The sequence below is a fragment of the Heptranchias perlo genome, chromosome 19, assembly GCF_035084215.1.
Source record: "Heptranchias perlo isolate sHepPer1 chromosome 19, sHepPer1.hap1, whole genome shotgun sequence".
NCBI classification, from domain to species: domain Eukaryota; kingdom Metazoa; phylum Chordata; class Chondrichthyes; order Hexanchiformes; family Hexanchidae; genus Heptranchias; species Heptranchias perlo.
In genome coordinates this window covers 1,185,576-1,203,029 of record NC_090343.1, presented here as the reverse complement: position 1 = coordinate 1,203,029, position 17,454 = coordinate 1,185,576, and the positions used below count along the sequence as shown (strand labels likewise).

The window sequence follows — 17,454 nt, the reverse complement described above, 5'->3', positions numbered from 1 at the left end:
TTCTCTTACAGGGCCTTCAGCGACTGCTGTGACGGCAGAGGGCGATTCCTCAGAGGACCTGTCGGCTCTGAGGGGGCACCGTCACATCTGAGCGAGCCATCCACCAGCGCAGATACTCACACCTCGGTGGGTCTCAGTCCGCAGTTAATTGGGTTTGCACATGGTGAGTTACCACACGTGAGCACGAGCAGACACTGATGGCAGGGGCAGCTGTGGAGAGTCCGCGTTGGTGGGAGCACTCTTCTCCAGGCTCAGCTCAGCTGGACACAGATGCTGAACCCTGGGGGCCATCCTTTAAAAGGAGAATGATCGAGGGGCAGCGCACTCTCCACAATAGTGCAGAGGATGGAGGAGTCCAACTCCTGCATGAGTGGAATGGTGGCACAGGTACGGGAGGGAATCTCTGAGATACTGTCATGGGTAAGTGTGGGAATGTCTGCGATGGAGAGAAGGCTAGCCTCCATTGAGCTTCAAGCACGGCTCACAAATGAATCCATTGAGGCCCTGACAATGGCCGTCCAGACTCAGGGTGAACAACATTCTGCCGCCTTAAACAGGCAGGCAGATACTCTGGCATTGGCCTTACAAGGCTTCACACATGTCCTCCAAACTGTTGTCCAAAGGAGGGATGACAGCGAAAGGGGACATGGAAGTGGGGACACCACTCAAAGTGCTCCCATGTCTCACCCGTTGACCCCCTCTCAACTAGTACCCGCAATGCTGCCCCCTCTCCAGGTGGCCGAGTCTGCCCCTGCACAGGTGCAGGTGGAGCAGTCTTTGGAGAGGCCCTCACGGGCACCCAAACCCAGAGGGCGTCGGCCCAAAGCATCTAATCGGTCAGGGCATGAACAAGAGCAACCTGTCACTACCTCTGCTGCAGCCACAGGGGAGGCACCACGTGGGAGTAGTCGGAAGCGAAAGGCGAAGGTTTTGTGAGCACAAAGGGGATGCACAAGGGTGTTTGACGGTTGGTCATGTTTTTTATTTAGAGTTGATTTTTGTTACACTCACATGAAATATTATTATTGTCACCACTACTGCCACGTCTTGGCCATTCTCGGCTGGCTGCTGTCATACTGCCCCTTCGTGAGGTTCATCGTGAACGCCGACACTTGATGCCACCCATTGGGTCACTCCACAGTGGGTCTATGTGTAGTTGCAGGCCTGTTTTGTGTGGGGAGGGGTGGTGGGTGGTGCTGGTGTGGCCGCTGCTCTATCCAGGTGGTGTGAGGACTGGACTCTTCACACACTGTCTGATGTTAGGAGAACCGTTCACATATCAGTGACTCCCTGGCCTCACGAGCAGCCAGGTGAGCCGCTGCTCTGCCCATGGGTTGCTCCTCCTCCTCCTCCCCTGCCTCCTCCTCCTACTCCTCAATATGGGTGGCAGGTGTGGATGAGGCCTCCTCAAGCGGCCCCCCTCTCTGTTGTGAAGCTCTCCCCCAGAACGATCAAGGCACCTGAAGCGCATCTTGAGCAGCCCTATAACATGCTCAATTGTAGACCTGGTGGTGATGTGGCTGCCGTTATAGCGACGCTGATGGCAGTTGGGGATGGGGGTTCCTCAGAGGTGTCATGAGCCACGTGTGCAGGGGGTATCCCTCGTCCCCGAGGAGCAAGCCCTTAAGGGTGTTTGGTGCGTGGAAGAGGGGCAGGATGTTGGATTCCTGAAAAATGAAGGAATCGTGGCAGCTGCAGGGGAATTTGGCGCATACATGAAGGAATCTTTTGCGGTGGTCACAAATGAGCTGAGTGTTGATGGAGTGATAGCCCTTCCTGTTGATGAACAGTCCTGGTTCGCATGGAGGTGCTCGGATTGCTGTATGGGTGCAATCGATTACACCCTGCACCCGTGGGAAACCAGCCACAGCATGGAATCCCACTGCCCTCTCCAAACCCGCTTGGGATTTCAGCGATTTTCGGAGCCCCCCGCCCCCACTCCTTCTCCTGAAAATCGAGCCCTCTGTTTCCAATCCGAACTTGCCCAATTAATGAAATTGCACCTCATCCCTCCCATAAAACAAGAGCGAAAGGTGAACTTCACGGCAAGAGCCAATGATTTGTGGGTTCAGAGGTGTACCCAAGTTAACCAGATCAAATCTAATCTGAACCCAACAATAATTGGTTGGGTTCTGATGAAAGGTCATTGACCTGAGACATTTACTCTGTTTCACTCTCCAGTCTCCTGACCCGCTGAGTGTTTCCAGTATTTTCTGTTTTTATTTCAACAACAATTGGCTCACACAAAAAGTCTTCCAAGAAAAATGTGAGAATTTTGCAAAAAGGTTGAATGTCTTAGGTTGGGTGTTTGTCGAAGGGACAGGATTACAGGAAATGTTCACGAGATCTGGGCTGTCACTGGAAACGCTGTTCAGTAAAGACGAGCAGAGAGATTCGAATCTTTCACCCCATTTAACCTGGAGATTTCCACAATCTATTCACTTTCACTCACAAACAGCAAAAGAGATTGCTCAAAAATTGGACAACTTCAATATTGCGAATCAGCCTCATCCCAAAAGAGACGAGATTTCTAGTTCCTCTAAAGGGAACTAAAACCTTGGATAATTGGTGCACTCCATCATTCCTACTAGAAGGTAATGATGACTCAGTAAATAAAAGGGCAAAGTCAAGCAAAGAAACCGTGACAATCTTGTGAAACTTTCCATGATTTTTGTTAACCTTCGCAAAGAATTTCTACATTATCTTTTCCCAACATTTACACCTATACAAGTCAGCTCAAACCCTCAATGTTTCCTCTGGTGCACATAAACCAGCCGACTGCATCGAACATTACTGATAAATCTCAATCCTTTAATACAAGCTGACTAACCACCATTTTGATTGCTGCACCATTTTGGCAGCCATTTTGATTGCGACAGTGGCTGTTTGTAACCTTCATGGAATGTTGGAAACATAATTGTACCACAGATGAAACATGAAAGGACTTAAATTTTTAAGTGCTTATTTGTTAATGATTTGAAGTTTGAAATTCAGCTAAAGCTGATAACCATCTGCTGCCAAGGTGGCAGCATTCTGAAACAGAAGACTCTTGGTCTGTGTAAACAAGCAGTGAGAAAATCCAGAGATAAAATCAGACCATTAAGTCTGAATCTCAGAGTTTCTGGAGTACTTGAAATCTGTCAAGGCAAAAAAAAATCAAACTAATTCAGAAGTTGTGGAGAAATTCACCTGTGCTTTTCCCCTTGATCATCAGGATAGCAGCAATTGAAATGGTTCCTCGTGTAGCTGCTAAAATATTTAACGTTACATTTTACCAGTCTCCAGAGGAAGACGAGAGGAGATAGGATAGTTTACAAAATAAATTAATAATCAGTTAATATTTAAACCATCCAAGCGCCTTGTGATGGAGCAGCAAGACTGTCTACAACCCAGTCAATGTCACGTAGACAATGTTGTGGTAACAATATATTTTACAATCAATTTTCATGTAAGCGATCAATTTAAACACTTTCATAAGATCCATTATTTCTTCCCAAAACTTAAAAAACTTAACGGACACCTTTTGATCAACAATTTTCAGCTTGCCTGTGTTTTGTTCGGGTAGTGATTAAAATCTCGATTAAACATATCAATAGCTACAGATTTTAAAGCAGAATGGAACAGGTTCCAATCAGACTATATCCTCAGGAGTGATGAGGAATTACTGGTGACAGATTAACAATCTCTTACAAAATGGCCGCTTCGCTTATCCTGCAGCTCACAGCTCTCATCAGCTGAGAAAAGATAATCTTAAGCAGTCCGACTCCATGGGGCCAATAATGTTTAATTGAGCCAGATAAAACTGACAACTGTGACAAAATGGTTGGTCAACAATGGGTTCATGGCTGCCATTTTATCCATCCAGTACGTTAATATTGGTGATAACAGTAGTCATTCACAACTAGATTTTATGGTTGCCAATCTGAATAAATTCTTCCCTTCCCCTCCAAAAAACACTGTCTGAAACTTCATGACACATGGTTAAAATGAGCCATTTGAAATTTTGGTTGTGAAAGGGAACTCTAAAATGTTTGATCCAAAATGGCATTTCCTTGCTTTTTCAAATATTTTAGTGTAGACAAAAAAACTCACTTTCTTTGAATTGGCGACCTGTTTAGTAAGAGATTGACTGTAGGTCAGAACTTTACTGTGCTTTCAATCACTGTCTTATTGCACACCTGTTCCAAAGCCTTCCTGCCTATCAGAATCAGTGCATTGTGACCAATAGTCAATAGGAACATCAGCTCAACTACAGTAAGAACTTTAACTGGCAAATGACCTTCATCTGAAGCTCCGTTTAATACCTCATCCATCAGTATCAATATTATGTCATTAACTGACTGTCACAGTCATTCCAGTCAATTTTAACACAGATCAAGCCCGATCTGCAGCTCTATAATACTGTGATTCAGCTCAGCCACCAAATCCTGGTCACTTCCAAGCCATTTTTTTCTTTTCAGATAGTAATTACACCACCTTTCCTCTGACAGACTATCAAGTGGCACTTTTGTTTGTTCAATGACTTGAAGACACTGGATGTGGGGCACCATGGGCCTGGATCTACCAGTACACTTGACAGGTAATGCTAACACTGACTGCTTAGCATGCTAGGCCTGATTAGGCCTGAATGTTATTAGGCCTCTGTTGCCATAGCAACAGACTGGTCACAGTTTCATTAATGACATACTGATGAAAGTTCACAAAGACTCTTGTTAATGTTGACATTCAAAGACCTGACCAAACAACTAACAAAAGAAAAATGTTTTAAGGCTGTTTAACTATTGTAGATATTTTGGCCCCCACATATTTCAAATAACATTGAAATGTTTAAAATCCCCTGTAGATTCATTAACCCACATTTTCTCTTTTTCCTATTGTTCCAGGTAATGTGTAATAAAATGACGCTCCCTTTTTATGAAGAGTCAAGATCTCTGTCCAAGTAGTGTTATACGTTCTCTCATTTTTCATGACCAGTAAAATCCTCTCTCATTCAACATTTCTTTCCATTGATGTTTTTAGTTTTCAAAGAACATATTGTGGCATAAGTGTATCCCAAACAAGAAAACATCCAACTACATTGAAGGTTGCTGGTTTACAGTATGAAGAATCAAAGAGATGGAGTTTGTCCTTATGTCTTCAGTGGTGTTTTCCTTCTTCACCCAAGAAGGTCCAACCAACAACATATCGAAGCACACACGCAGACTGGGCCTACACAAAATGGCACACCAAAAACAAGAATGAGGCATCGTAGTAAAAATATGAGATGTATGTTGGGGGAGGCTCCCCTTCCTGTTCTCTTGTTCAGCAGTAGAAACACCACAAATACCCCACGGTTCAGAGATTCTAGGCTTGAGTCATCTTTCCCACTGTCGGAAGATTCTTGCCTCATTCACAAATAGCCCTCATGTGAACCAATGACATTTTTAAAACACCTGTCTTTTTGTGTGCTTATCTTCATACCCACTCTTGCACCGAGCGTTTGCAGTACACCAGGTTCTGTTGGGACCCTTTCTGCTTGAACTGGAAGATAGTGTAGACAAGCACCAAGATGCAGAGGGACAGGATGCAGGGTATGACAACGGCGATGGCATTCACTGTGCTGGGCACATCATTGATCTGAACCATGATGTCCACATCGTCATTCGGTCGATGTCTGTCTTTGCTTGTGTCGACATCTTTGTGGTTGCAGCCCATCCAGTCCTTGAGTATCGACCGAGGGTACCCAGGCTCCACAAGCAGCTTCTGGTTGTCAAACTTCCAGTACTGCTTCCCTTTGTAAAAATATGTGTAAGCTGATTGAAAAAATAGAAAGAAAATTAAAACAATAGGAAGATCCTTTACACTCGTAGCTTCCAATTTATAATCAGCAGGTTGTGTGGGGCAGTGGGATTAGATTTGGATTGCTCCAGGAAAGGGGCAGTACAGGCACGATGGGCTGAATGGCTTCCTGGTCTGCTGCATAGTTCAGTGTTTCTGTGCATCATTCTCATTGACTTTGCTCTATTTGCCAGTACCCAGCGCAGCAAACTCCGCCAATTAACTACAGAGAGCTGCACCTCACCTCCTCTTTACACAAGTTCCAGGTTTCACTCTTCAGGAGACAGATGTGACTGACTTCAACAAAATACCGGTACCCTGGAGATTGGCAGAACACTGCCGACACAGGCCCCGATACTGGTCCCGGCACATCCCCCGATACCGGTCCCAACACATCCCCCGATACCGGTCCCAGCACATCCCCCGATACTGGTCCCGGCACATCCCCCGATACCGGTCCCAACACATCCCCCCGATACCGGTCCCGGCACATCCCCCGATACCGGTCCCGGCACATCCCCCGATACCGGTCCCAACACATCCCCCGATACCGGTCCCGGCACATCCCCCGATACCGGTCCCGGCACATCCCCCGATACCGGTCCCAACACATCCCCCCGATACCGGTCCCGGCACATCCCCCGATACCGGTCCCGGCACATCCCCCGATACCGGTCCCGGCACATCCCCCGATACCGGTCCCGGCACATCCCCCGATACCGGTCCCGGCACATCCCCCGATACCGGTCCCGGCACATCCCCCGATACCGGTCCCAGCACATCCCCCGATACCGGTCCCGGCACATCCCCCGATACCGGTCCCGGCACATCCCCCGATACCGGTCCCGGCACATCCCCCGATACCGGTCCCGGCACATCCCCCGATACCGGTCCCGGCACATCCCCCCCGATACCGGTCCCGGCACATTCCCCGATACCGGTCCCGGCACATCCCCCGATACCGGTCCCAACACATTCCCCGATACCGGTCCCGGCACATCCCCCGATACCGGTCCCGGCACACCCCCCCGATACCGGTCCCGGCACATTCCCCCCGATACCGGTCCCGGCACATCCCCCGATACCGGTCCCGGCACATCCCCCGATACCGGTCCCGGCACATCCCCCGATACCGGTCCCAACACATCCCCCGATACCGGTCCCGGCACATCCCCCGATACCGGTCCCAACACATCCCCCGATACCGGTCCCGGCACATCCCCCGATACCGGTCCCGGCACATCCCCCGATACCGGTCCCAACACATCCCCCGATACCGGTCCCGGCACATCCCCCGATACCGGTCCCGGCACATCCCCCGATACCGGTCCCAACACATCCCCCCGATCCCGGCACATCCCCCGATACCGGTCCCGGCACATCCCCCGATACCGGTCCCGGCACATCCCCCGATACCGGTCCCAGCACATCCCCCGATACCGGTCCCGGCACATCCCCCGATACCGGTCCCGGCACATCCCCCGATACCGGTCCCGGCACATCCCCCGATACCGGTCCCGGCACATCCCCCGATACCGGTCCCGGCACATCCCCCCCGATACCGGTCCCGGCACATTCCCCGATACCGGTCCCGGCACATCCCCCGATACCGGTCCCAACACATTCCCCGATACCGGTCCCGGCACATCCCCCGATACCGGTCCCGGCACACCCCCCCGATACCGGTCCCGGCACATTCCCCCCGATACCGGTCCCGGCACATCCCCCGATACCGGTCCCGGCACATCCCCCGATACCGGTCCCGGCACATCCCCCGATACCGGTCCCGGCACACCCCCCCGATACCGGTCCCGGCACATTCCCCGATACCGGTCCCGGCACATCCCCCGATACCGGTCCCAACACATCCCCCGATACCGGTCCCGGCACATCCCCCGATACCGGTCCCAACACATCCCCCGATACCAGTCCCAACACATCCCCCGATACCGGTCCCAACACATCCCCCGATACCGGTCCCAACACATCCCCCGATACCGGTCCCGGCACATCCCCCGATACCGGTCCCAACACATCCCCCGATACCGGTCCCGGCACATTCCCCCAGATACCGGTCCCGGCACATCCCCCGATACCGGTCCCGGCACATTCCCCCAGATACCGGTCCCGGCACATTCCCCCTGATACCGGTCCCGGCACATCCCCCGATACCGGTGCCCACTCACACTCCAGTTCGGTTTTCAAAGCAATTTGGCAGATTTCATGGTTATTTTGTTCTGTGGCCATCCTGAAATGACCGGATTTATTGAATTCAATTCCACAACTTGTCCTGGTGGGTTTGAACTCGCAACCCCTGGGGTGCTCGTCCATAACCATAACTACCAAGTTACTGTCACCGACTCACTAACACTCAACAGGTATAAACACTCCATCTCTCTGTTATATACTTACTTCCTTCTTTGCTCACGAATGCGCCCTGCGGTGCATCTGGGATTCCCTTCCATATGGTGATAGGTTTGGGGTATCCAGGGTCTGATGCCTGCTTCTCCTCATTATACCTCCAGTACCTGTCAAACCAAGCGACAGCATCATGTCACCCATTCAGTGCCACTGGCTGAGTCTATCACTCAGTACTGGGCACATTTCTTAGCAAACTCCAACCGTATCGACAGGTGAAGGAGTGTCACCCTCCCAGTGTCTTGATGAGTGAGTATACTGTCTGGGGCAGGACGGAGTCACACAGATCAGGAAGGGCCAAGGTTGGTCAGTGGTCTGTTCTGAGTTAGTTCATGTGAGTTAGCAGCGTCACAATTGACCTCAACACTCCTGGTGTGGGGAGCGTGAGAAATTAGCCTGGAGCGCTGTTCCTGCTCATGGTGACTTTCACTGCTGTGTTTACAGGGCTGTGGATTCACTTGGGAGGAGGAACAGCATTGAATAAAAAGATGAAGTTAGATGTACTAACCAATAAACACCGGATGACTATCCTGGAGTGTCCAGTTACAGCAACAGGCACTGTTAACCTCACAAAACAGAGACACAAACACACGGCAATCTGGTTCTAATGGGTTAAAGGAAGAAAGTCCTGCATTTATATAGCACCTGATCAAGTTTCTCAGAAACGTCTCAAAGCGCTTCACATACAACGAATTACAGTGACTGTTATCTGGCTAACTCAGCAGCCATTCTGTGCATGACAAGATCCCACAAACAGTAATGAGATCTGTTGTTGGTGGTGTTAGTTGAGGGAGGAAGATTGGCCTGGATATTGGGGAAACTCCCTGCTCCTCTTCAAATAGCCCTGTGGGGTCTTTAACACCCTGGGACAGGCAGAGAGGTCAGAAGACGCAGGTGTGAAAAGGCAGCTCTCTCAGGGCTACAGTGGAGTGTCGACCTAGATTAGGAGCTCAAACTCTGGGACTGGGAGGGTTAAACTTACAACCTTCTGACTCAGAGACACGAGAGCTACCGACTGAGACTGAAAATAGGATGTGAATAATGAAAATATAATGTGAGGAATATTTCTCTGTGAATAACTGGAACAAAATGCTCATATTGTTCACATATACACCCCACTTTTGGAAACACAGTCAATATTTTAGCTACAGAACTCAAAGAAATTGAGATTACTTGTTCCCTTTGAAGAAATAGGTTTTGCCCACGGGCTCCCAGCGCAGTGCAGTATCGATCCCGTCCTGTGGGAGACCTTTGCCCAACTCAACCAGGCCGTGAGGATAGCCAGGCTCTGCTGTCACCTCCTTGAACACCCAGTACTTGTCTCCTGTGAAACAGTAACAACAAATTTCACATCATTCGTTGTGACAAAAGCAAACAGAATTGGTGGTTCGATCTTTAAATCTTTTGCTGCTGAGTTTTTTGCTTAACCCAGAGGAGAGCTCATCCAATGACTTCTTGGATCACTGAACCAGGAGGCCCCGGATCTGCTCCAGTCTGATCTCGTTACTGAAAGGAGATCCCCGCTGGAAAGGCCTTGTGTCTGGATGTGAGGTCAGGACAGAATGGGGCTCAACATGATGTCTCCTTCTGACACTCTAGGCCGGAATCTGCAGAATGGCGACTTGAGTGAAGTACCAGGGAGATGGAGGAATGACTGTATCTTTAGGAGGGGAAGGGAGAAGACTGTTTTGCTTAATACCCCCCCCTCGCCCCTCCCCGCCCCGTGTTTGCTGTATTTTTACCCCCTTCCCTTTCCTGTCTGCCAGGCCTGAGGGCAGAGGGCAGAACACAGGTTGTCTCAGTGCTGCCAATGCCCAGTGGAAACAGTCAACAGCAGCTGCCGGGACCATCCAGGCATTTCGTTCCCATCGGATTGCCTCCGGAGTGCAATAGCAGAGAAAATCCTGGCCCCCACTGTCAGTCCGATAAAAAAAACTGAGGTGAAGTACCAGACTCCCTGTGAAGCTGTCCCGGGCCAGAGTAAGGGAGCCTGGTAACGTTTCATTCCTGTATCGGAGGCGCTGGTGCCTATCCAGATCCTCTGCACCCCAATTTGGTGGGTTGGGCTGCTAGCATCGCCCGGCTGAAACCTCGGCCCAGCCCACCCAGGCTCAGCGCCCCCCCGCCATCCCTCCGCCACCCCCAGCATGGTCTCCCAGGGCCCAGCCTCCACTCCCCCCTACGGGCATGGCTCAGCACCCCCCGCATGACCACAGGCCCAGCCCCCCCCACCCCCGGCATGGCCCAGCCAACCCAGGTCCAGCCCCCCCGGCATGGCCCCCCATGCCCGGACCCCGCACCCAACCCACTCCCCCCGGTACGGCCCCAAGGCCCTGCCACCAACCCCCCCCCCCCCCGCCCGAGGTATGGCCCCCCAGGCCAGCCTCTCACCCCCGGCACGGACCAGCCCCCACCCCCGGCACGGGCCTCCAGGCCCAGCTCCCACCCCAGATCCCCAGGCACAGCCGCCCCCCCAACCCACCACCGCCATCAAGGCCCAGCTACCCCCGCCCCCTCCCGCACCAGCACAGCCTCGATCAAATCTCCCCTTAACCTTCTCTGCTCTAAGGAGAGCAACCCCAGCTTCTCCAGTCTCTCCACATAACTAAAGTCCCTCATCCCTGGAACCATTCTAGTAAATCTCTCTGCACCCTCTCTAAGGCCTTCACATCTTTCCTAAAGTGCGGTGCCCAGAACTGGACACAATCCTCCAGTTGTGGTTGAACCAGTGTTTTATAAAGGTTCATTGTAACTTCCATACTTTTGTACTCTGTGCCTCTATTTATAAAGCCCACGATCCCGTATGCTTTTTAACAGCCTTCTCAACCTGGAGGCCCATTTCCTGCACAGTTCCAGGTGTCTCCTTCCACTGAAAAGTTGAATTTTTACATCAAAAATGATGTAGTCAGGTTAATTTAAATCACTTTTTTATTTCACAATTAATAGATTATAATAATCTAAAAAATGGAAAACAATTTTCAACAAATGAACTGGACCACTTTGTTTCCACTTGTGGGAGAGACCAGAACTAGAGGTCACAAAAATAAAACAGTCACTAATAAATCCAATCGGGAATTCAGGTGAAACTTCTTTACCCAGAGAGTGGTGAGAATGTGGAACTCACTCCCACAAGGAGTGGTTGAGGCGAATACCCGCAGGGATCTGTCTTGGGGCCTCAATTATTCACAATATTTATTAACGACTTAGATGAAGGCATAGAAAGTCTCATATCTAAGTTTGCCGATGACACAAAGATTGGTGGCATTGTAAGCAGTGTAGATGAAAACATAAAATTACAAAGGGATATTGATAGATTAGGTGAATGGGCAAAACTGTGGCAAATGGAATTCGATGTAGACAAATGTGAGGTCATCCACTTTGGATCAAAAAAGGATAGAACAGGGTACTTTCTAAATGGTAAAAAGTTAAAAACAGTGGATGTCCAAAGGGACTTAGGGGTTCAGGTACATCGATCATTGAAGTGTCAGGAACAGGTGCAGAAAATAATCAAGAAGGCAAATGGAATGCTGGCCTTTATATCTAGAGGACTAGTGTACAAGGGGGCAGAGGTTATGCTGCAGCTATACAAAACCCTGGTTAGACCGCACCTGGAGTACTGTGAGCAGTTCTGGGCACCGCACCTTCGGAAGGACATATTGGCCTTGGAGGGAGTGCAGCGTAGGTTTACTAGAATGATACCCGGACTTCAAGGGTTAAGTTACGAGGAGAGATTACAAAAATTGGGGTTGTATTCTCTGGAGTTTCGAAGGTTAAGGGGTGATCTGATCGAAGTTCATAAGATATTAAGGGGAACGGATAGGGTGGATAGAGAGAAACTATTTCCGCTGGTTGGGGATTCTAGGAGTAGGGGGCACAGTCTAAAAATTAGAGCCAGACCTTTCAGGAGCGAGATTAGAAAACATTTCTACACACAAAGGGTTGTAGAAGTTTGGAACTCTCTTCCGCGAACGGCAATTGATGCTTGCTCAATTGCTAAATTTAAATCTGAGCTAGATAGTTTTTTGGCAACCAAAGATATTAAGGGATATGGGCCAAAGGCAGGTATATGGAGTTAGATCACAGATCAGCCATGATCTTATCAAATGGCGGAGCAGGCACGAGGGGCTGAAATGCCTACTCCTGTTCCTATGTTCCTACATTTAAGGGGAAGCTGGATAAACACATGAGGGAGAAAGGAATAGAAGGATACTCTGATAGGGTGAGATGAAGGAGGGAGGGAGGAGGCTCATGTGGAGCATAAAGACCAGCATGAACCAGTTGGGCCGAATGGCCTGTTGCTGTGCTGTAGACTCAATGGAACTTAGCTCAGCAACTGCTCCTCCAACTAAAGCCTCCCCCACACAGATCCCCGAGATCCCCCACCCCAATCTCTGAGACCCCCCACCCAGATCCCAGAGACCCCCCACCTCGATCCCAGAGACCCCCCACCTCGATCCCCTGAACGCCTGTTCACAGAGACACTCATCCCCACCGTGGACCTGTTCGGAGACACTGTACCCCATCCAACTCCCCACCCTCTCACACACACACTGTACCCCATCCAACTTCCCACCCTCTCACACACACACTGTACCCCATCCAACTCCCCACCCTCTCACACACACACTGTACCCCATCCAACTCCCCACCCTCTCACACACACACTGTACCCCATCCAACTCCCCACCCTCTCACACACACACTGTACCCCATCCAACTCCCCACCCTCTCACACACACACTGTGTCCCATCCAACTCCCCACCCTCTCACACACACACTGTACCCCATCCAACTCCCCACTCTCTCACACGCACACTGTACCCCATCCAACTCCCCACCCCCTCACACACACACTGTGTCCCATCCAACTCCCCACCCTCTCACACACACACTGTACCCCATCCAACTCCCCACCCTCACACACATTGTACCCCATCCAACTCCCCACCCTCTCACACACACACTGTGTCCCATCCAACTCCCCACCCTCACACACATTGTACCCCATCCAACTCCCCACCCTCTCACACACACACTGTACCCCATCCAACTCCCCACCCTCTCACACACACACTGTACCCCATCCAACTCCCCACCCTCTCACACACACACTGTACCCCATCCAACTCCCCACCCCCTCACAGAGATCGTTGCACCTCCTTCACCACTCCCAGTTCTTCTCATTCCAGTTCCTGCTGGAACTCGTCACTCCATCCTTTGTTTCAAACTGAAACTCTCCCCCTCCAATAAATGCTGCCAGTCACATTCTTTTCCCACTGATGAATGGCACTCCCAGCTTCTGCCCACTCCCCCTCTCTCTCATTGCCCCTTCCCTCTCTCCTTCATTACCATCCATTGCATCTTCCATTGCAGGAAAATTGAATTGGAGCAGACTCGCCAGTACAGAGGGGTAATTGTGCTGAAATTTATGATTCTATGATTACACACCTATCTTACCTTTAAAGAAAACAAATTTCCCATCTGATCTCTCATAAGCTGCATCAATCCTGGTGGGAAGTCCTTTCCAGAATTGTTCAATCTGCATCGGGTACCCTTCCTGCACACGGTTATTGCGGAGACGCCAGAACCAGCGATCCTGTAACAACAATCTCCCGTTACAAACTCACATTAAATATGCACTAAGAAGTCTTTATTCATTGATCCTTGGCTCACAGTCGGGGGTCTTACTCGTTGGGAGTGTGGCTCAGAGACGTAGTGTTTGTGTAGTTGCCCTATCTCTGAACATGCTCCTGATGAGTGAGGCTCCCCACTGGGAGCACAGGATTGCTGAATTTACCCTGTACAAAGCACAATCAACTCTAGAGCAACGCACAGCTGATCAAAGCAAAGGCTCTCAGTGGATCAGAGCTCTTCCATTCACCCCCATCACAATGAATTCTTCTCCCAATTTTTACTGCTCAGCACAATTAATACTGTTTACCCACTGACAAATTTCATCTAAGACAGCAGCACATTTTAGAGGTCTAATCACTTCTAGATGGTACAGTAGTGATGTGCACTGGAGTACAGGCACAGTGATTGGGTACAGTCACTGGCACAGTGATTGTTACAAGGACTGGCACAATGATGGTTAGTGATTGGCACAGTGATTGGCACAAGGCTGGGACCACTCTTCTATCCGGCAAAGAATCATCCCCTTTCCACAGGATCCACCCGATCACAGAGATGGCAAGACTTTGGATGATATTAGGATGTTGACTAATTGATGATGCTGTCTCCATCACTAGGTGCTGTGGTTTAAGTTAAGAGGGGATTCAGAGAGGAATGCACCATATTCATGAAAAGGGCATTGTGTGCTAGTGATGCAGTTGCTGTTCTGATGTGACTTTATGTCACTGTGATTCTGTAAACAAAACGGTTTGCTAAACAAACGTTGATGTTTCATCCTGGGTCACTCTGGTCAACGTCCTAATGAGTGACACAGGCAAAACCTTAGGCTCAAGCCCCATGTCACTCCTCCTGATCAGGGAGTGATGCTAACAGACTGAGCAACACTCTGACATTTATAAACAAAACCCATTCTAACTGATTAATATTCAACACCCACTCGCCTTGAAAACAAACATTTCCCCTCGGAACAAGGCCACTGTGTTGAAATGCCCATCGCAGATACTGGGTTTAGAGCCGGGGGTCGAAGGTCTCTCTCCAGAGGGGGGTCGGTGAGGCCGGGACTGACGGTCGTGCTTTCTTTCTGAAGTAGAGTGGATCCTGCGTGCGGAGATGGTCGGCAGAGGCCTGGTGGGTTCCAGAGCCTCGGTGGGGGGGCCTAGAAACCACCACAAGACACAGAATAATTCACAGGTTTCCAAAACCAATGAGACAGGGCAACAGTCAGTCTGTGCAAACTTGGAACATAATTCAAATAATCAACTTCCTGTAATCTTAAACCTGCAACTGCTAAAAGTGAATTACAAATCAGAAAAATAAAATTAAAGTTTATGTGTTTGGTTCTCACCTTCGCACAGATGTTTTTAGGCTGTCTGCAGGTTTCCTACTGGAAGCTAAGCAGCCCTGGCGCATAACCTCACCCCCCCACCACAGACCCCCTCCTCCCAGCACAGACCCTCCTCACCCGGCACAGAGCCCCAGACCCCCCCTGCATATACCCCCCCACCACACCACAGACACCCCCCCTCCCAGCACAGACCCCCCCACCCCACCACAGACACCCCCCCCTCCCAGCACAGACCCCCCCACCCCACCACAGACCCCCCTCACCCAGCACAGACCCCCCTCCCAGCACAGACCCTCCTCACCCGGCACAGAGCCCCAGACCCCCCCTGCATATACCCCCCCACCCCACCACAGACACCCCCCCCTCCCAGCACAGACCCCCCCACCCCACCACAGACCCCCCTCACCCAGCACAGACCCCCCTCCCAGCACAGACCCCCCTCCCAGCACAGACCCCCCTCACCCGGCACAGAGCCCCAGACCCCCCCAGCACAGACCCCCCCCACCCCACCACAGACCCCCCTCCCAGCACAGACCCCCCTCACCCGGCACAGAGCCCCCCCTCCCAGCACAGACCCCCCTCACCCCACCACAGACCCCCCTCACCCCACCACAGACCCCCCTCCCAGCACAGACCCCCCTCCACCCCACCACAGACCCCCCTCACCCCACCACAGACCCCCCTCCCAGCACAGACCCCCCTCCACCCCAGCACAGACCCCCCTCCCAGCACAGACCCCCCACCCGGCACAGGCCCCCAGACCCCCGACACAGACCTCCAGCCCCCCCGGCACAGGCCCCTTGATGCCCTGAGCAAAGCTTTTGTTATTTCTGTGCCAGCTGATGAGAGTTGCCTGCGACTGGCCCAGGCTGACTTGCTCTTTCTCGAGAAGTGCTGCTTGGTGTTTCCTCCGAGTCAATAATCATACTTAAAATGAGTTTAGAAAATCATTTGAAGGAGGTTTTTTAAGAGAACAAGAAAGCACCAGGGAAATGGGATTAGAGGAGATGCCTTCAGTGTGGAGCTAGCACCAGCACAGGGATGATGGGCCGAATGGTGTCCTTGCGAACGTAACTTTTTGTGATTCTGTGATGGAACGGCCAGCTCCAGGAACTTGCATGAACCCGTGTCCCGTCACCCTGTGGCACAGTCCGCCAGAGATCCAACAGATGCTGTCATTCTGTCACCACAAGATGAGTTAAACATTCTCTTTACTTCTTCATTGCAACTAACATGTTGATGGATCAAGAGGGTTTACAGTCTGCAACAAATCAAGTTGCTGAGTTGGTTTGTAAGTGGGTACTGGTCTGGTCTGTTATGAGGCTCTAACACATGGAGGGGAACAGCAAAGCTTCATTAATTTGGTATCATGATCTGATTCTCTTGACATGCTACTGCTTTGTAATGAATTTCAGACTGAATGATTTTCTATACTGGACATGGAGTGACCCTGTCCCTGTGGGTCAGAGGTAAAGGGGGATCATTCTAACCTAACTGGCCAGGCGGGAAACCCAAGGGATCAGGTGGAGTTCTGGTTTAACACCCTGGCTAATATTACTTCAAATCGGGCGGGGTATAAAACCAGCAAGTTGGGTTAAAATTGCCCCCAAGGCCCTATTTCTGACCCACAGACCAGGAAGGCCCAGGTTTGCATCATAGTCTCTGCTGAGTTGGCTGGTCTCATTTGCTGCACTGTGGTTGGCTGCAGTGTCCCTGGGGAACTGCAGGGGATTGTTGGCCAATGTTATTGGTCTCCATTACCCCTGCTGAAAGTATGTACATTTCAAAAGCAATTCATTGGTCATGAAGCATTTTGGGCTGTGCTGAGGGCATGATAAGGTCCTATATATAGATGTACATTCTGTCTTTTTTTCTAATTCTTTCTAAACTGCATGGGTAAATCTGGAATATTACTTCAAATTAAACAAGGACAGTGAGGCAACAGGGAGCTGAGTGATCAACATGGGGAGTGGACTGCCAGGTGGAGGGAAATCCTCGGAGACAGTTGAGTTCTGTAAAGGATGGGCTGAATGGCCTTTTTCATTTGTATCTACTAAACTTGTGATTCCCTCACAGGCAGAGCTCTAATCTCAGAAGGTGCTGAGCAGCAAACTAGCTTTACCTATACAGGAAGAGAAAAACCCAATCAGTTACCCTGACTCTCCCCGTACGATACCTCCTACGGTCAGGTACAAAGTGGGATGGCAGGAGCATGAACGCCAGTCACCAGCCTGGCTACTCA

The 17,454-nt window shown here is 50.6% G+C and overlaps 1 protein-coding gene across 1 annotated transcript in view; it reads right to left on the bottom strand.

Annotated features, from left to right (window-relative positions):
- Positions 1–971: 971 nt before the first annotated feature.
- Positions 972–17,454, bottom strand: part of LOC137335057 (matrix metalloproteinase-24) — a 40,337-nt gene continuing 23,854 nt past the window's right edge. Inside the window, exons 5-9 of the mRNA XM_068000134.1 lie at positions 14,809–15,023; positions 13,694–13,832; positions 9,409–9,559; positions 8,230–8,345; positions 972–5,792 (exon numbers count right to left, since the gene is read on the bottom strand). Coding sequence (XP_067856235.1) covers positions 5,455–5,792; positions 8,230–8,345; positions 9,409–9,559; positions 13,694–13,832; positions 14,809–15,023 — 959 coding nt within the window. The 3' untranslated portion in view covers positions 972–5,454. The remainder of the gene's footprint in view (positions 5,793–8,229; positions 8,346–9,408; positions 9,560–13,693; positions 13,833–14,808; positions 15,024–17,454) is intronic.